Source organism: Carettochelys insculpta, chromosome 11, assembly GCF_033958435.1.
Source record: "Carettochelys insculpta isolate YL-2023 chromosome 11, ASM3395843v1, whole genome shotgun sequence".
Taxonomy (NCBI): Eukaryota; Metazoa; Chordata; order Testudines; family Carettochelyidae; genus Carettochelys; species Carettochelys insculpta.
Window position 1 is genome coordinate 13,077,829 of NC_134147.1, and position 21,045 is coordinate 13,098,873.

Genomic DNA, 21,045 nt, shown 5'->3' on the forward strand with positions numbered 1-21,045 from the left:
GCAGTGCCAAACACACAAATTTATACCTCATCTACATTTTCCATTTACCTCATTTGCATACCTCTTTCGAAAGGGGAATGCAAGTGTAGACGCACCCATGGTGGACGTAACAGGAACAAAAGCAAGAGATGGAAGGGCTTAATGAACATGCTTTGAGGCATATTAGACACTTCTATGAAGCTGCTTAACTTAATGTTCCATAATAAATATTGAAGTATGTGAACTTTTTATAGTCATTCCCTTAAGCTCTGGCAGTGCTGTGAATCTTGGAAGAAAAAATCCATGAGCAAAACACATACATAACTCTTCCCAATGGGACTGATGATAATTTATATTCAGTTGACCTGATCCTGCTGTCTGACTCGTGCCTGAGCGGGAGTTCTGCTGAGCAAAGACTAAGAATATCCCTCAGACTTAGACTTCTTTTGGTCATCATGTTTTGATTCATTGAGAGTAAACAGGTAGGATGTGTTTGTGTGTGTGACTTGTAATGCTTTGTATTAACTTCAGCTCTCCAATCCCATTCTTTGTTTAATGTTACCCACCAATGTCATGCTTTCAGGAAGTAAAAATGTGCTTTTTCTGTAGGGCATGAACTGAGACATCCTGATCGTTATTTACAATAGTGAGGATCATTGTCAAGGCATCTAATTACAGCCCACTCAATGATGGAGCAAACAGCCCTTGCCTATCATGGTCCGCATTTTAATTCCAGAATTAACTGCCTATAGTAAAGTAGTGCATCTAACATAGCAGGTCCTAAGAGCTGGTCATATGAACATCTGCCAGCTGAGCAGAAAGGTAGAGACACTCAGAGATAAACACATAATGAAGACTTTCTCCACTACTGAAATCTGTTTTGCTTGAACTACCGACCCTCGGAAATGAGGCCTCCCAAAGTCTTAAAACATGGGCAATAAATAATTTAATAACATTTTTTTCCTGAATCACCTGATTTTATTGAGCTACAGCAGTTTCCCCAAACTGAATACTGAACTAAATACTCAAGAAGGATCAGATCACCTGCAGGTATTAAAGTTCATGATTTAACATGCATTACTCCAATACAGGGGCTTCATCTACAATGCATTCCCCTTTGGGAGGAAACATGCCAATGAAGTGCTGGTTTACAAATCTTGTGCTTCATTTGCACAATCTCACACAATCGCATTTGCAGAAGAGGCTTTTCTGATAACTAAAAACAGCTGTGTAGATGGGATTCCTTCGGGGAAAAAGCCTGTTTTTCAAAAATACCCTTCCTCCTGAAATAAAATAGAAAGGTTCTTTTGAAAATGGGTGTTTTTCTGAAGGAACCCCATCAACACGGCTGTTTTTTTTTTTTAAAGCCTCTTCTGGAAATGAGATTATACGAGATTATGCAAATGAAGCGTGAGATTTGTAAATCAGTGCTTCATTTGCATTTTCGATCTCCCTCACTTGCACTCCTCCTCCTCCAAAAGGGGAATGCAACATAGATGTCATCAGGGTGCTTCCAAGTACACGACAAACTGCAATTCAAGCATTGCAGATTTCTATTTAAGCCGAACAACAAATCCTCTCTCAGTCATTCATTCGTGAAATACAATCTGGTATGAGACAATTTCTATCCCCAGCTGCCGAGGTCCATGTGATCCAAAAAAAAGTATATGTATACTTAAAAACTGCAGACTCAAATACAGGTATAATTTGCACAAAGACACATGTACCACCCAAAGCACATAGTTTCAACCAAAGGGTTAATCAGGCCAAGTGGAAGGAATGTCTTAAGTGGAAGACAAGAACTTAACAAAAAAGACCCCTGCAGAGAAATTGAAGCCAGTGAATGCAGGCATCAGCTTCACTACACAAACCATTCAAACTCCCCCACTAGCAAACTCCTATGGCCAGCACTACTATTAATACTACTGATATTCCTACAGCAGCAAACATTGAAATATATAATTCAAATGTTAGTTGGACTCCACTGACAATATGCTACCAATATTAACATTTTTTAAAAATGACTTGTCTGTGAATATAAATTATTTTCCTTCCAGCCTAGTTATGCACTGGAGACACTTGCCATTTTCTCTTGCTTGGAGTCAACAAATCCCATAAAATATTTTACCATTTTCAACCATGCGAATGTCATTAATTTTAGTAAACTCATCAGTAGACAAATTCAAAGCTATCACTCCCTTTGCTGTGGTGACAGTAGCCTCAGAATGTTCATGAATTCTATTTGCGAAGAACAAGATGATTCCGACAGCTGCAACGTGCAGATTTCCTGGGTGGAATGGTATTGATTACTTGCCTGCTCTACTTTGGCTGCATCTACACTACAAGATAAATTCGAATTTAAGGCAGTTAGCTCGATATTACCATGTGATTGTCTTCACTGTAAATACCATTAACTCAATTTAGGGAGTACTAATATCGATATCATAACATCATTGGAACCGGGTGGGTGTATCATCAAGTTCCAATTTAAAATTTCAACTAAAGGCCAGTGTGGAAGTGCCATGTCTTTAAATCAAATTTATTAGCCTCCAGAAGTGTCCTGAATGTATCCTACAAAGCTACACGATTACTCGCCATGCATTGCTACCTCCTTCTCCGCTGCTCTCCATCCAGGTGCGCAGGAAGGAGGACGCAGAAAGCCCACAAATTTTAGATTAAATTTGAATTTGAATTCATCAGCACCCAGGTATGCAAATATAAAGGGTGCACACAATGAAAACTTTTTTTTTACCCATCGCATTGCACCGCATCAAAAGCCATCACACCACACTGATATCAATCGCATCAGTAGCCATCTCCTGCAATCATGAGCACTCCAGGTAGTGATCTGCCTAATAGTTCTCAGGCTCGCAGGAGAGCTTCAGAGTAGACTCATCAGGATATTCTGGATCTTCTTGCAGTTTGGGGAGACAAGTCAGTGTCAGGAGACTTAGGGTGGCCAAGAGAAATGCAGTAATCTATGATCACCTGTTGTGCGAGATGACCTCCAGAGGTTACTCCTGGGCCTGTGTGCAACGCTGGTTGAAGGTGAAAGAACTCCGGCAGGTCTACAACAGTTTCCAGGGAGCCAACTAGCAGTCAGAGTCATCTCCACAGACCTGTCACTATTATGAACAGCTGCATGTGCTCGTGGGGGGCAACCCCACCACAGAGCCCATTATTAATTACGACACTTGTGGAGGCCCTGGTATGGAGTCCACGGTGATCCAAGAGAAGCTGGGGACCCAGAAGAGGCCAATGGAGAGGAGGAGCAGGACAATGAGCAGGGGCCTGAAGAAGTTCTTCCTTACAGCCCAGATCTCGTCATTCTAGAGCTGGAACAGGTCCCCTCTATGCCAGTACTTGGACAAAGCTGTTTTGGTGAGCATTTTTTTCTGAACGCTAGAAGTGGGTTGCAGGTGGTGCAGGTTTTCTATGTATCTGTGCCCCTTAGAACAGCATGTTAATACTTCTGGGGATGGAGTCCTTCTCCTTTTTGGAGATCTCAAAGGCCTCATCCAGGCACTCTTGTATTTTTTGCACAAGATTTTTGGCCAGGACTGACTTGTTGCTTCCCATGACAGGCAACTAGATAGCGATCTGGTGGCATGGTACCACGCAGCATTTTGGCAAATTTTCCAGGCTTGTGGTCACACAGGATGAGCAGCTCTACTTTGTCAACATCTGCTAGTTTTAGGAGGGTGACGTCTTCTTTGGCAACGTAAAGAAGCACAGGAATTTGGATCAATTTTTTCCCCCATGCTTCCTGCCCTTTTACATTTCCCTGGACCGCACTGCTGCACTACGTGGCTGGTGGACACTTCATTTCCTACCCCCACCCAATGCGGGTTGCAGGCTTTCCGGGCTTCCTTCCCTCCCATGTCTTTTTCCCCCAGCATTTCTTTTTACTTTACAGGGATCCCTCCTCACCCAGCCATCCATGCAGCTAGAATCGAATCCTTCCCCCTTGCCACATGGCTGCCAGGCTCTGAGGACCCTGCTACCGCAAACTGGCATGTGCACCACAGGTGGATTTGCCCTCCTCTAAATGGCCTTTCTTCCCTGAAGAGAAGTGCTCCTGTGAGAAATGAGAAATTCTCTTCTCCCGACCAGCAGATGGCAGGAAAAAAACCCTACCCCTGCCATTTCTTTTTACTTTACAGTGCTCCGTCCCCACCCAGCCATCCATTCGGCTGGAATGGAACCTTTCCCCACCATCCCCTTTTGCCATGCAGCAGCCAAGCTCTGTGTGGCCCTGCTGATAGTGGAGGATTGCTCCAGGAACATCCAAAACAGTTTTCACCTGGCCCATGACACCAGATGGCTTCCCCCAGTTTGCAGCCTTTCCTCTTCCCCCAAAAAGTGTATAACAACATACTATGTCCTCAACAAAATGTTATGACTAAATGATGGTAAATGATGGCTTGTGTAATGCACTCCTTGAATGTCATCCTTAATAAGCCTTAAGCAGCCTTGCAGAAAGAAACTTGCCCTGATAGGACAGCCAGAGACCCAGTCATTCCATGGGGAAGTGCTCTGTGTGAACTGTATCTCAGTTTTGACCTTCCCTTTCCAGCTGCCACCCCCAGCATAGGAGACAGGGTGAGGAAGTGAAACAGGTGCAAGCAGGATCTGATCCTGCAGCACATCGAGCGGTCTGAGGCAGAAATCAATAAGATGACAAGAGACACAGCTCAGTGGCAGCAGGTTGCATCTGAGTGGCAGCAGAAAATGCTTGAGTTCCAGCAAGAGCAAGCAGAAAAGCTCGTAACTGCAGTGAGTGACCAAACCGAGGTCCTGGGCTCCATGCTGCAGCTGCAGAGGGACTCCCAATGCAGCACTGCAGGCTCTACTCACTGCTGCCCAGAGTCCCCTGAAGACAGGTTGCCCAACCCCCTCATAACGATCCCTGAACGTGGAGACGGAGAGCAAGGACAGCCTGTGGCCATAGAACCAAGGGCCGCTATAAAAGGCTATTGCACCACCCTTGACAACACTGCTTTTCCCTGCCACTTAAACCTCTTCTCCCTCCAAAACAGGCTTATTCTTTTGAGGTTGGTGTGATTTTTTTTGACATGGATGAGCAGCGGTGGAGAGGGCCGATAGCACAGCTGCCTACTGCTAGGCCAAGGTTCACAGAGGACTCGTGGCCCATGGAACAGGGATGGGGTGGAAGTAGAGGGCTGAAAGCACAGGTGCCTGCTGCTATGCCAAGGTCTGCAGAGGACTCGCAGCAGACAGAACTGGGTGGGAATGGAGAGGGCCAATAGCACAGTGGCCCATGCCCACTACTAAGCCAAGATCCGCAGAGGACTTGCAGCAGATGGAACCAGGTCGGGGGTGGGGGTGTAAAGTACTGAAAGCAGAAGTGCCTTTTTTAAGGAAAATAACCCTCCCTCCACACCCATTCTGCTTCCTTCAACTTAACCCCCTCCCACCAAATAAAACCATTATTTCAGTAAGACATAGTCTGATTTATTGGTTCACATTTGTTGGGGAGCACAAATCAAATGGTGGAGTGGGGCTTGGTTGGTATTACAGACAAATGCATCACTATCATGTGCACAACAGATCATTCATGAAGCTATTTTTTAAAGCATCCCTGTTTGCTGCTGCCTCCACATGGTAATTGCAGCCGTGCAGACAGCTGCGAGTAAGCCCTGCTCGTGACCTCAGCCTCGGAATTCCAGGCAGATGGGAAATTCTCCTGCCTGGATTCACAAATGTTATGCATAACAACATATGCTGTAATCACAGTGGGGACATTAGTTTCAGAAAGGTCCAAATTGATCAATAGGCATCTGAACCTCACCTTTAAAAGGCCAAAGGTGCATTCCATCAGCATTCTGCACTTGCTGAGTCTTTGACTGAAGTTTTCCTTGCTGCAATCCACAACTCCTATGTAGGACTTCATAAGATAAGGAAGCAGAGCGTAAGCAGGGTTGCCCAATATTACAATAGGCATCTCCATGTCGCCAATCCTGATTTTACAGTCTGAGGAAAAAAGTCCCATCCAGGAGCCTTTGGTGCAGACCAGAATATCTGAAGATGCGCACTTTATGAACCCTCCCCGACATTCCCATGTTGATGTCGGTGAAACAACATTTGTGATCTACCAATGCATGCAAAATCATGGAGAAGCATCACCTTCGATTTATATACTCAGAGGCCAAGTGGTCCGGGGTCAGGATGGGGATGTGTGCGCCATCTATTGCCCCAGTGTAGTTAAGAAACCCCATGGCTGCAAAAACTTCCACTATGTCCTCCACATCTCCCAGGGTCACAGTCTTCCTGAGGAGACGCCGACAGATTGCATGGGTCACCTCCATCACCATGGACTCCACTGCAGATATGCCACCCAGAATTGACATGCCACTGAGCGGTAACTGTCAGGTATTGCAAACGTCCACAGAGCAATTGCCACTCACTTCTGAACTGTTAAAACCAGCCTCATTCTTGTGTTGCTGCACTTCAGGGCAGGGGCCAGCACATCGCAAAGTTCCATAAAAGTGGACTTGTGCATGCGAAAGTTCTGCACCCACTGCTGGTCATCCCAGGACTCTAAAACAATGCGGTCCCACCAGTGAGTGCTGGTCTCATGAGTCCAAAACCGCTGCTCCCTTGTCAGCAATGGAGTCAGGGCAGCCAGCATTTATGAGTTTTTGGACTGCAGTTGAAAGATTTCTTCTTCAAATCCACCATCACCACCACCATCATACTGAACCATCGTTACACTTTTTAACAGAAAGCAAAATTGCACGACAGTCCAGGAAGCTGCCGTAATGGTGTGCATAATGACTTGAAGCATATAGGGATCCATGCTTGGGCTACTGCTGTTCCAGACAAAATGCTGCAGGAAATGGCATGATCTCCAGTTCGTTTTTGCGTGTTACGGGGTGCTCTGAATTCTGAGACAGTGTTTTGTATTCTGGGATTCTGACATGAAACACCCACAAGCAACCGGGTCTAAGGCACTGTGGGATAGGTACCCACAATGCATTGCTCATGCAGTCAAATGTGGATAAGGCAATGAGGATGCAGAAACTTGACACGGAATAATGGTGGGTCGAATTTCAAAAAGGTTTGTGAACACTTTAATTCAAATTCATAATGAGGTTAAAAAGAGAATTTAGTAAATGTCAAATTTATCTTGTAGTGTAGACGCACTCCCGTGGATCAGAGGAGACAAAGAGAATACAAACTTCACAGCTTGCAGGGAATAGCACTCTCTCTTCCCCTTGTGATAGATACAGTTGTCACATTCTGAGATCTTTGTCCACAGTTTACACACAGGTTGGCTGCATACATTGGTTTTAAACTTATTTTGGAAAATTAATTTTATTTTGATAATTTTAAAAAATTGAGCACGCTTAATTTTCCAACAAGAAATGGGTCAATATAAACACACTTCAAAAACGGAGAAAAAGACTTACACTGATTCTCAAAAAGAAGAACTTGCATTCCATAGAGGGAAAAGGACTGTCGAAAACTGTACGTGACCGAATTCTTCTTCTTTTGAAAGATCTTGGTGACCTGAAAATATCAATTTAAAAAAACAGACAAAATAAGAATGTGTTCTTTTATCTGGATGTTTGTGGAAAGTATAAAACTATAATAGTGAAACAATTTTATGCAAACTACTTCAATCACTTTGGTACTGGCATATCAGAAATTTGTCTTCCCTTGCAGAGACAGCTTCCAGTCTACAATACAGTAACTATTTGTTACTTATGGGCTACGTCTACACGGGAAGCCAACATCGAAATAGGCTATTTCGATGAATAACGTCTACACGTCCTCCAGGGCTGGCAACGTCGATGTTCAACTTCGACGTTGCACGGCACCACATCGAAATAGGCGCTGCAAGGGTACATCTACACGCCAAAGTAGCACACATCGAAATAAGGGTGCCAGGCACAGCTGCAGACAGGGTCACAGGGCGGACTCAACAGCAAGCCGCTCCCTTAAAGGGCCCCTCCCAGACACAGTTGCACTAAACAACACAAGATAAACAGAGCCGACAACTGGTTGCAGACCCTGTGCATGCAGCATGGATCCCCAGCTGCCGCAGCAGCAGCCAGAAGCCCTGGGCTAAGGGCTGCTGCCCATAGTGACCATAGAGCCCCGCAGGGGCTGGAGAGAGAGCATCTCTCAACCCCCCAGCTGATGGCTGCCATGGAGGACCCGGCAATTTCGACGTTGCAGGACACGGATCGTCTACACGGTCCCTACTTCGACGTTGAACGTCGAAGTAGGGCGCTATTCCGATCCCCTCATGAGGTTAGCGACTTCGACGTCTCGCCGCCTAACGTCGAAGTTAACTTCGAAATAGCGCCCGACGTGTGTAGCCGCGACGGGCGCTATTTCGAAGTTAGTGCCGCTACTTCGAAGTAGCGTGCACGTGTAGACACAGCTATGATTTTTATCCTCTTGCACTGGGATTGGTCTAATGAGATACGAGCATCTAGAGCACTTCACAGAGAAAGAATGGGTATCCTCTACAGCCTAAGCTGAGGGGCAGCTAACTTGTAGCTCAAACTGGAGCGACACCTGCACTAAGCTTCAGGGATCCCAGGTTCGAGTCTGCCTGTGGGCAATTACACTTGCAGAAAGACAAACAAGGCCTGACAAATTTACATGATCCCTAACATGCAAAAAGCTTGGGATGAAAATATGTATAAAAAGATGTATTAACATATTTCCCAAGACCACAGATAAGAAACTGAACCAACCCAAAGGGTTCGTGGTAGGATTCCTATTAGTGTGTGGTCTTTCTTTGGACTTTGGCCTCCACCCACTAGGAGGTCTGATAAGTCAGAGTCATGTATCCCTTCCGGCTACTACATGACAGAAGGAGCTCTGCTTCTCTCTGGCTACATCTACATTACAGTGATCTTCAAAACTTCTGGAAGATCTCTTCTGAAAAAACTTCTTTTGAAAGTGTGTGTCCACACACCAAAAAAGCAGACTGAAAAACTGATCTGCTCTTTTTATAGAGAGCATCCACACAGCCCCTGCTCTTTTGAAAGTATGGGCCAGGACTGCTCTTTAGAAGAAAGGGCCCTCGGGGCACGTATATACCTTTTTCCCCTAAAGACTGTTATGGCAAAAGGTGCTCTTCCCCATGTGGGAGAGGAAGAGGGCTGCCAGATAAAGTGCTGTGTTCTATTGATTCAGATCAAAAGAACACATTTTGTGTGCAGATGCTCGGTGGACTCTTTCGGAAGAGGCTCATTTTTTCCGAAAGCACTTGCTAGAATGGAAGCAGTCTCTGTCTTACAGTGAGATTGTAGAGAAAGGGAACAGGGCACTGGAGTAGAACTCAGGAGATATCAATTCTATTCTGGAACCTACTGTTGACCTGCTATACGTGAGTTGGTCACAACTCTTCACCTCCGTGTGCTTCTGATTCACCTCCTGCTGTTAGTCTGCCTTGCCTGATGAGACTGTGTTTTTGTATGGCGCCTATTACACCAAAACCCTGATTTTGACTGAGGCTTCTAGGCACTAGAGAAATTCAAATTAGAAACTAATAACCTTCAGTCTATGTTTTTGGGATCACTTCCACAGTGACTAGATCCTGCCTCTGCTGCAGTTTACAACTTGCTCATCTTGTGGCAGAATAAAACTGACTCTGTTCTAATTAATTTAGCTTCTGACTACAGAGTTCCTCATTTTCACCACTAATGAGACTTTGGTCAGTTTTCACTCGGCTATATTTGGCAAAATTATTAGCATCAGCCTGAGGAAGACAAAATACTCTTTGCAGAAGATGACAATGTGATGCTGATATGATCACATTTGATCTGAAGGATATATTTCTATTTTTAAAAGAAAACCTGTTTTGTTCAAGCCCTGAGTAAGAGTACAAGGTACATAAAATAACCAGGCAGAGTACCTGTATGTCACCCCTTAGAGCAAAATATGGCATACTATATCCAACCAACTTAATTCACCAGATAAAAATCAAAACACACTCAAGACTTCAGAGTACTACAAGTGTTCCTGGTTTTGAAAGTAAATCAATTAAACGCTTCCAACCGGTCACTCCTTTTATTTGTATTTTTACAAACACTGGGCTCAGCTAAATATATGCTGAGAAAGAAAATCAACTGTACAACATATTTCAACATACTCAAATGATATTCAAGTGAATAGTTGTGTCTGACTCATAACACATTTACTGAACACAGACCAATAATCAGGCATAATTATCCTTTTCTGTTTCATTATCTCAATAGCAGGATGAGCCTTATTTGAAGCAGATAGTTCCAGTTTATCACAAATATCTTGTGCAACAATTAACTATTGTACCAAATAACTTTCTTATAATTACCAGTAGGAACTAGACAGACTCTGCAGATTTCAACAAAAATCACAGTATCACAGAATTGCAGGACCGCAAGAGACTTTAAGAGGTCATCTGGTCCAGTTCTCTGCACTCATAGCAAGACTACAGATTATCTAGACCACACCTGACAGGTGTTTATCTAAACTGCTCTTATAAACCTCCAATGATGAAGATTCTATAGCATCCCTGGGAATTTATTCCAGTGCTTAAGCATCTGGACAGTTGTGAAGCTTTTCCTAATGTCCACTGCTTCTTGTCCTATCATTAGAGGTTCAGGAGAACATTCTTCCCTCCCTCCTCCTTGTAGTAACAATTTATGTACTGGGTTGGGGACTGGCAGTGATTATGAACAGTTGCACATGTATTATTCCTAGACTATTTGAGGCTCAAAGTCATATTCATGGATCATTAGAAAACAATTTGTATTTGTAGGTCTTCAGTTTTATCCATGACTCTTATTTTTAAATATACTTAACAAAATCCCAAGCTCTCGACCCATGCTCTGGGTGTCTGTCCTATAATTAATTCAGAGTGTACAATAAAAAAGGACTGCTCAACCTACCTTGACTCAAAAAAATACTAATTAGCTAAAGTCAAATAATAAAAATAACTCAGAACCTTGGCTGGGATTACTTACCAAAGGCCTGGGGAAAATGACAGGCTTTGTTGTGAGGAGGTATTAATGATATTTATGCAAGTAACACATTGCACTAACACCTGGAGTGATCCTTATGTAAAGCCTAAATATGACCCAGCTGACCTGGCACCCCTCAGTTCCTTCTTACTGACTACTTGAACCGAGGGTTAGGAGGGTGGGTTTTTAAGAGAGATGGGCAACCCATCTCAAAGAACAACAGTTACAATGGTGAGTAACCATTTTTTCTTTGAGTGCTTGCTCATATCTGAGTTAGGTGATTTCCAAGCTAAACCTGGGGGGCGGGTGAGGGTGGTCAGAGTCAATGCATGGCTAACTGTAGGACAGCAACCCCAAAGGCTGCATCTAATCTAGATTGCTGCACAGTTGCATAGCGAGATGTGAAGGTCTGCGGAGAGGACCACATAGCAGCACGACAGATCTCCTGGAGAGCCACACAAACAACAAAAATGGAATGCCCGCCTTCCCCAGGATGGAAGGCCAATATGGCTGCCAGGTGAACCTTGATGAAAGAGTAAAGCCTTTCTGCTTCAGAGACATGAGATAGTCTAACATCTGCAGGACAGAGGAAGACAAGAAGCACAAGATCGTGCTGAGTGCACAAGCAGGGGAAGTGCATCCACTTGGCCATCCATGACCATCAAGTGGACAACTTGTGGCTGCTGAGGCAGACCCACTGTACCAGCCCTGGGCAAGCCTGCTTGGCAACTGTGAACCACAAAGCTGCCACTTTATGAAATGAAGAGACTGGAGGTCTGGCTGGGGTAGGTGACTATGGGTTTTGAGTGATGAGGTCCAGAACCAGGGGAAGTCAAATGGGTGGAAACAGAGAGAGCTCCATTAGTGTGGGGTACCAATGCTAGTGAGCCATGCTGCGGCTATGAGGATTACATCTGTCTTGCCCCTGAGAACCTTGAGGAGCACCTTGTGCACAAGGGGAAATGGAGAAAAGGTGTAAAGCAGTCCCAGAGTCCATGAAATGAAGAATATGTCCACTATGGATCCCGGCATCAGGCCTCAGAAGGGGCATAATGAAGGACACTTGTGGTTTCTCTGGGATGCAAAGAGGTGCAGCCGGGGAAAGCCCCACTTTTGGAAGAACTGGGTGGAGGACGTCCATGCGGATCAACCACTTGTGAGCCAGGAACTGACAACTGAGACAGTCTACAAGCTGGTTCTGGACCCCCAGGAGATAGGATGCCTCCAGGTGAATAGAGTGGGCTATGCAGTGTTCCCACAGACCAAGAGCTTCTGAGCAACATGGGCAGAGCCCCCTCCACTGGCTGATGTAATACTTGGGCATTGTATTGTCCATCATGACTGTTATGCAGTGGCTGCAGAGATGAGGTGAAAATATCAGACAAGCGAAGTGAACGGCTTGGAGCTCATGCATGTTGAAGTGGAGTGACAGCTCCTCCACTGTCCACAACACCCGAGTTGTGAAACATCCCAAGTGTGCACCCAGCCTAAAGCAGATGTGTCTGTGACCAGGGACACAGTGGGCTGAGAAGCATGAAAGAGAAAGCCTACAAGGATGTTCTGCACACATGGCCATCAGCAAAGAGTGGTTGGAGATGCGGTGAAGCAAGGTCACGACCATACCTAGGCCATCCCAACTGGGATGGTACGCCAAGACCGACACCTCAGAGGGAGGAGATGAAACCTGGTAAATGGCACCATGTAATCCAGCAGCCAAAGACAGAGGGAGCACAGGAGTTGAACGTGAGCTTGGTACTGCTGATCGGGAAGGAACACCTTGCTTGTGTGGCATTGAGAACTGCCCCAATGAACTCTATATACAGAGTAGATGTCAGTGAGAATTTTGCCAAGTTGAGCAGCAAACTCAACTTGTCCAAAATTTGTCTGGTGAATGCCACCTGTGACTACACCTGATCTTCAGACTGCCCCCAGAGGAGCCTGTCCTCCAGATATGGGAACATCTGGACCCCATGACGACAGAGGAAGGTGGCCACCACTACCATGCCACCCTCGGGGGCTGCAGAGAGTCCAAAGTGGAGGGCCATGAATGGAAGGTGCAGATGGCTCACTGTGGACTGGAGGTACTGCTGGTAAGAAGGACAGATGGAAATATGGAACTAAGTATCAGCCCACGATGTCATAACTGTAGTGGCTGAAGACAACCTGTTGGTTAGCCACCCATAGCATAAGTCCCCTGACTGAATAGGCCTTTCATCTGAAGAGGCCTAGGTGGCTGGCATCTTTGGACTTTGGGGCTGCAGCTTGCTGGCCTTAGCATTTTTTTTGTTTACGACATCCACCACCAAGGAGCAGGGTGGTGGCTGCATGTATAGCCTTTCACTGGTGCAAAGTATTTGAGTTCTACCCCATGAGCAGGCAGGGGGATGCACACTAGTGTTTGCCAAATAATAGAGGCAGCTGTCATGACGGTCCTGCTAAAGGGACTAAACCAAAAAAATGGTTATGTTAAACACAGCTATTTACAACTATCTGCACAGGAAGAGCTAGGGAGCAGTGGCATAGCAACAGGTACTTGACTAGAACAATGGACCAGCCACCACAGGTGGCAAGAAAGGAAATGAGGGGTGCTGGGTCAGCTGGGTTCTCATAGGTGCCACTCCACGGGGCTCCCCAGCCAAACCGGCTGGCTAGTTGCTAGGCAAAACTTTCCGATAGCCATGTACACGCACGTACACACACCCAACTCAAATAGATATGACGAAGCATGCAAAGAATGTTTTAAATAACTACAGGATACAAAATCCTTATTTTATAGCTATTTAAATATAGATGCATATCAATGCCATGACTCTTAGCACATACAAACCCTTGGGCTTTCAACGTCCCGATTCCCATGGAAATCAATGGGAGTTCAATGCACCAAGCTCCATCAAGACAGTGTTCAGCTCCAAGAAGGACCGACGGCCAGAATTTTAGGTGTCTAAAGATGCATCTATGTGCATGATTCCCACTGAAATCAATAAAACTTAGGCATCTAGGCACTTCTGAAAGTCCCGCTACGTGCCATCTACACCTTAGGCACCTAAATACCTTTAAGTTCTGGCCCCCAGCCTTGAGTAATCTCTGCAAAACATTTGGATTTTAGAAGACTGGACCTTAAAAGCAAGATAAATAACATGTTGTAGACAATCTGGTTGACAGTGCTTGTAAAGCTCTCTAGCAACAAAGCCCTCAGCTAGGTTGCCAAAAATACACTGATAAGACTATCTGGGCAAAGGTTAAGCTGTCTTTCTCCAAGCAAAGATAAACAAATGAAGGTCTGCAAAAATCAGGCAATAAAAATACAGTTTTCTACACCCTTTTTAGAACACTTAGGAAGTCTCCTCACTTATCAGAATCTCTGTGCTAACATAAGCTTATTTTAAAAAAGTACATTTGTATCTGAAAATACATACCACAAGGAGGTCATTAAATAAAAATATTTCTCGCTGGTGCAGACCAAGCTTCTGAGGTTTATTTGGGTCTGGAACTTCAAACAACCTACAGTAACAAACAAGTCTCCGGTGGGGTAGAGAGAGAACCTGTGATATACAGAAAAAATGCAATGCTGATCTCGCTTAATAAAGAGCGACTTTCTTGCCTGAAGACTTTATGCTTATGCTAATAATGTACTTCTAACATCTTTAGTTCTTTAAGAGAAATGGTAGGCTGTCATCAAAGAGTGAACAACGTAACAACACATATCTACTTCAAAGTTACAACAAATCTGCAACATAATGAAATCATGATGTCAGACATTCATTAGGGACTTGTATCCAGCACACTGAAGCCAACGGGAGTTTTGCTACTGACTTTAATGGGAGAAGGAGCAATCCCTAGTTTGTATGGCTATAAAACACTGAACAAAATGGCTACGACTACACTAGAGAATTGGGTAAACAAAACTGGGGTTTTGTTCATAAAATTCAAGGCGCATCTACACACAAAATGCATTTTGTCAACAGAAACTGTTGACAAAAGCCATGTAGACACTCTGGGGGCCCTTCTGTTAACACAGAGGATCAAAAGATCTACCCACTTTTATGTGTAGATGCGCTATGTTGACAGAAATTTTGTCAGAACATCTCTTCCAACAGTAACTTCTATAGACAGATGCTGCTAGTGTAGACATAGCCAAACAAGGCAGAAAGTGTGATCACAAAACAATGTGTTTCTATTTTGCTGAACACTTTAAATATCTAATCCCAAAAAATGGGGTGCATAATTATTTCACCTTTTGTGAGACAGCAAATTGCCGGGTTTCAGATTTTTCTGTTTTCAATAATATGTTTTTAATTGTTTAAATCAATCTGTGCATTTCTCATATCAAGGAAAGGTCATATGAACATCATGAAAAAGTAAATGCATTTTCAGTTTGACCTTTTTTTCATGTTGATAAGAACAGTAACAACTTCCCACCTTCTTACCTGAAAAGTCCCTGCCTTAAAAAAAAAAAAAAAAAAAAAAAAAAAAAAAATCGATAGAAGATAGTTGTTCTGAACCTGAGATGTCATGGCTTTAAAATGCAAATAAGATTATTCTGCTAATTTTATTAAAAAGGGATGTTTTAAATTTATTTTTTCACGTAAAACACAGAATACTCCTTTGCACCTAGGCTTGTTTATCTTATTTTAAATGAGCTATTTCATTACAACCTCTGATTCTGTACAGGAAGAGTATGGTTTATTAGACCAAGGAAGTGTTCACTTTTCTTCTAAATCAGTAGTTCTCAAAACTTAACAATCAACAGACATCTCTTCCAGGGCATTTCCATAGTCTGCAGGTATTGCTAAACATACACCTAGGAAGTATAAATAGATGCTTTCCTTTGACTACAGAGCTCTCCAAGGCTTTCACTTTGGTTGCTCATGCAAGGATGGCAAGAAGCATGCAGATTAAAAGCAGTGCAGCTGAAAAGTAATCATCTTAGGGTAAAAATAATACAAAGGAAAATCATAATACAAATTCATTTAGAGTTAAATTTGTAAAATGGCATCTCATCTTTTGAGAGAATGTGCTACATTTTAACACAGCGCAAAACTAAGTCAGGTAATGGGGAATTAGCTTTACATTTCCCCTTGACTGCCTTAAAATAACAACACAGTAATTTTTCAAACTTTATTGGCAATACTAGCCTGAGATTAAAAAAAGTGAAACACATTCTAAGGAGATTCAATTTTAGGAATTAAACCAAATTTGTGTAGGGCTTCAATTTTTCCTTTATGTCTGCTGTATTCATCTACCTTTGAAAAGAGAGCTGCAAATTAGTAAACAATATCCTTTAGGAAACAAATACTGAAATGTACTAGGAATAGATTACAAAGTGAGAATCAGACAGAAGGGTGTCTCTTTTGGGACAGAATCACTGCAATTTTTATTTTTTCCCAAAGGTACTTAGAAAGCATTATGACAATTTGTATTAGTGATGACAATTAAAAATGCAGAGCATGAGAAAACAAAATCTAAACTATTCTAGACAGTAAATTACAAACTATCTTAAGGAAAACTTTCATTCTTGAGAAATCTTTATACCTTAGACCATGAATTGTAGGAAACATTAGCATGTTTTCCTATTTCAACAGTGAAAAAAATTTGCTTAAAAGATAAATCAACTGAGAAAAATACTATGTTTTGAAAAAAGCCAAAAATGTAGAAGAAAAATATTAGTGTTAGTAACAGATAGTCTTGAATATTAAACTGCTTCTGATCAGCATGATTTATAAAGCATGAATCAATATGAAAAGAGATACCTACACAACCAAGTCCATGATGCAGAGATCCAATCTACAGTAGAAAGATATATACAAATTTGTTAAACTTCAGAGAAAATAGTATTGTATTATAGCAAGTAAATACTTCATGGCCTTACCGTGACCAAACCCCCATAAAGTAAAAACAAAACACTTCCATGAATAAGGATAGTTATCAATTTCCTGCATTTTCTTTTGCGCATAAAAAAAAATCTAATCAAATGCACCTGATTCTATGAAAAAACCCTATGCTTTTAGAAAGGCTATTGAGTGTCACTAACTCCATTGACTGCATGGACATCCTGCATGATCAAGCCCTGTGTCTGGAATTTCATTTATCTGAACAAGACAGGAGTCAAAAATATACACAAATATTTTCAAATGAAAATTTTATGTGACATTAAACATGACCCCCCCAAAACATTTGCTACACAACAGTTCAGAAGTCCATTCTTTCTCCCTGACTCCCACCCCCTGCACCCCAAAAGCATATGGAAATAGCTTTTGCTAATGGAAGGCACTATTAGCATTCTCATATTTGGTGACATCTTCCCAAGTTCTTCTGTGGGGTGGGGAGAGGGTTCCATTTGCCTTCATGCCCTGATTGCACTACTCCTGACAACAGGATCCAACCTATATTTTTCTGTGGTATGCTTTAAAGCAACATGTCAGATAAATAATACTTAGCATTGATCTTCAAAGCACTTTACAAATAATTGGGCAAATCTTTAGATCCTCAGTTTCTAATATGTTTTTATTCACCTAAAACTCCCAATGAGGAATAACAAGCTAAACCTCAAATAAGAGCCAAGGATCCATCAAAAACAGCGGCCTGACCTCAGGAATCAACTAATTTACAGTGTGGAAGTTAGAAAGACTGGGTTCAACCTCCATCTTTGGTACAGATCTCCTATGGAACTTCAAGCAAGTCATTTTCAAAAGGTGCCCAACTTGAAATGACAACATTCCCCCATGGGCCTGACTTTCAGAATCGCTGACTGTCTGGATCCACCACTGACTGCAGCTGCAAGTTTTGGGGGTGGGATCCAAAAACCAAGAAGGTACCCTGAATGAGTGGACATTTTTGAAAATGTTGCCCTGAATCTCTCTGTGCCTTAATCACCTCATTTCTAAAGTGGAGATATGCCGTGAGGAGATATTAATGACTGCAGAGCACTTCAAGATCCCAGGATAAAAGTCAATGGCTAAGTACAACACAGCCAGAATCATACTCAGAACCCTTGGGAACTAAGTAAATATAGTTATCCCATTCCTACAGATAGAAAACCTGAGGCAGAGGAGTTAAGTGAGACGGAGTGAGAGAGCCTAGAGAGAGCAGGGGAGAGTAAGAACCAGCACTAGAACTCCAGAGGACTTGGTTCCCAGATGGTCTCTTAGACCACAAGATTACACTACTCTACGACACAGATCACCTCTCTTCTAAACACGGGCATATACAGCTTGTTTTAAGAAGGAGGAAATATTGACACCAATACAATCTTTAATTAAAAGCTGAAATGCTTTTTTCTAAGCTGTCACTTTGCAGCAACACGCTCTAGTCCTTTTGAAATATTATCATTAATTAGGTTTAAAATGCAGACATTTCAGAGGCAGAATTCAGAACTGAAACAAGCAAGCAGAATAAGTGGGTAAAACAAGTACAAATTTTTTAAAATAATATGTAACATTCATGACTTCACCATGTGCAGATGTGTGCTCCGATGCAGGCTAGAACGCACAGGAATGTTCACTTGCTTAGTGAGAGTTCTGAAAACAAGGCCATCTTTGTAGAAATGTTATTGCATTGACATACTTCTGATCTTTTGTCACTGCCAAGTCCAATTTATATTTACAAGCAGCCTTAAGTAGCATCCCTTTCCCCAGCAATTCAGTCATCTGGCATAATGAGATGAAGTTTCAGTGCAAAATTAACTTACCGGTTTCTTTCCTACGATGAGTTTTTCAACTTTTTGGACCTGTGATACATGATCCTCATTTGTCTTCAGTTCCCGTTTGCGAATTCGCTCATATATTCCAATCAGCATCTCTCGTGGGATATCTTCACCATCATCAACACCTGCAGAAACCAACAGCCCTCATTACAATGACTGCACTAGCAGACACTAGCTCCACTCTCCACTTACAGCTTAATAATGTGGAGCTCTTAACAGGGACAAGATAAAGACATAGGTGCTGTTTGTTTACCTTACTAATGATAAAAAAGGTGTTGCCTTGGTTATATGGATCACTGATACACCTGTTAATTTAAGTATTATGGTCAATGACCTAATATGGCCAAATAATCTTCCAGCCAACCAGCAGATGAGGGAATCTAAGCCCTTTTCTGCTTGGCAAAATTACAGTGAATCTTACACAGAAGAAAAGGGTTACTTCTCAGCCCTTCATCACTACCACACATCCACTGAGTCCAATATTTTGTGAATTATACTTTTGATTTTTTTAAATTACTATTCCAAAATTTGCCCACAAGAGTAATTCTCCATGCAAATCTTCATAGCTACTAGGACAGCTGACATAGTTAAAAAAAACCCACCCTCTTAAAAGTTTAAATGAATTTAATGCAAATAAAAATTACCAGAAAATGCTCCTGGAAACTAAATTCTACCCATTTCCCCAGACCACAGCAGCATAGGTCAGAACCATTGCAACCATTCCGGTCTGCCTCACCAATGCTCTTCAGCCCTGATCTGGAAGGATTACCATTACAGTCAAGACGGTAGTGCAGTTTTCATGTCTGTTCATACCTTGATCTTACGGTAGACACTACCAGCAACTGAGCCAGCCACTGAGAGTGGTTGTGGTAATTTTGGTGATTGCGACACTTGTCTAACAGGAAAGGAATGGTCACCCCTTTCTGCAAGCTGACCTGCATGGGCAGACCTTTGCACCAACACACAGATCCCAGGGAGCCAGACTCATTAAAACAAAGAAAAAAACCACACACAATGGTTTTCCCATTTTAAGTGACTTCTGGCCACTAGTCATCACAGCTGGATTTGAACTAGTGAACCAGAAGCTCTGGACCCCACATGCCACATAAAATACTTTTCTCTCCCCTTTTTAATGGAACTTTTCATTTAAGCCACAAATTTTATACAAACCAGATTAATAATACACATTAGTCTCTTTTTCACACAACTCATTTGCTAGATATTCTACCAAAATTAATAACTATTATCCAGTCTTAAATGATGAGACACTCACCATGCAAGTGGGCCGATTAATGATTAAAATAATTCTAGCTAATCATTACAACCGTGTGTACACTACAAAAAGAACTTCGAAGTTGCTTACTTCAAACAGTAACTGACTTCGAGGTTGAGCATCTACACACACCCATTTTCAAAGTTAAATTTCGAATAGGGCACTATTGCATTCATGGGAATGGAGTAAGGGACTTCAAAGTTAACTTCAAAGTAAAGGAAAAACTGTGTTGACTCTGCAGGCTACTTTGAAGTAGTGTCTAACACTGAAGTTAGTTCCTAGCAGAGATGCACCCTACATATTTTCATATTATGAGAATGCAGTTTGGTTTAGAAGAATATTTTATACTAGTTCACATCTGAGTCTTTTTAATTGTAATATTTTTTAATTTTTGATTTTTAGTATTAATTTTTAATATTTTAAATTTCAGTATTGAATAATTAAGGTGAGAATTCTAACAAGTGCTTCAGAATCTTAGAAGCTACTCCTAATTTCCTAACTTCCATGGACAGAATCCAAATACACTTTTTGTACATCACGTAAAGTAGGGGGTCCTCAAGGTTTTTAACATACACCTTTAACAACTATCCCCTCTCCCATTTGCAAACATAGAACATGCCGGTGGCAAATAAAGCAATTGCTTGCATAGTCTGATGACAGAATTTAGTCTTTTCTTAGCAGCTGGGAATGAGGGGGAGCTTGAATCTTGTAAGCAGATGCAAATTCTTCACACACCACAGTTGAAGACTTACTCATTAAAATTTAGGAACAATACAATGTATTAGACTGTTGTGTCTGATAAAAGTTACATATAAATATAAATAGTAGGGATTCAATAAGTAGGAGCTCCTAGAATCTCCCTGGATCTGAATTAACAATCAAACACGTCATTGTTTAAATGACAACAAATGATAGGAATATTAGGTGATTTTCAAACTTATTCTTTTGTAAACTTAAAATTAGTGGTATTGTTTTATTTAAGTCCGTGTTTAGATTTCATCCTAAACTAAAACACTTGCTCCAGAGAGCATTTAACACTGATTTACTGGGAAGTAAATGGACAAATGACACTTTCCTTTTCAAGGTCCAAATTTCTAGGCTGCACC

At 42.3% G+C, this 21,045-nt stretch overlaps 1 protein-coding gene across 9 annotated transcripts in view; it reads right to left on the reverse strand.

The window, feature by feature from the left end:
* IQSEC1 (IQ motif and Sec7 domain ArfGEF 1) overlaps nt 1–21,045 on the reverse strand; it is a 723,956-nt gene that overhangs the window by 17,806 nt on the left and 685,105 nt on the right. For all 9 annotated transcript variants that reach the window (XM_075006130.1, XM_075006129.1, XM_075006127.1 and 6 more), the window contains 4 exons: nt 18,652–18,791; nt 16,719–16,748; nt 14,381–14,506; nt 7,413–7,512 (listed from right to left, as the gene is read on the reverse strand). In XM_075006130.1, coding sequence (XP_074862231.1) covers nt 7,413–7,512; nt 14,381–14,506; nt 16,719–16,748; nt 18,652–18,791 — 396 coding nt within the window. The remainder of the gene's footprint in view (nt 1–7,412; nt 7,513–14,380; nt 14,507–16,718; nt 16,749–18,651; nt 18,792–21,045) is intronic.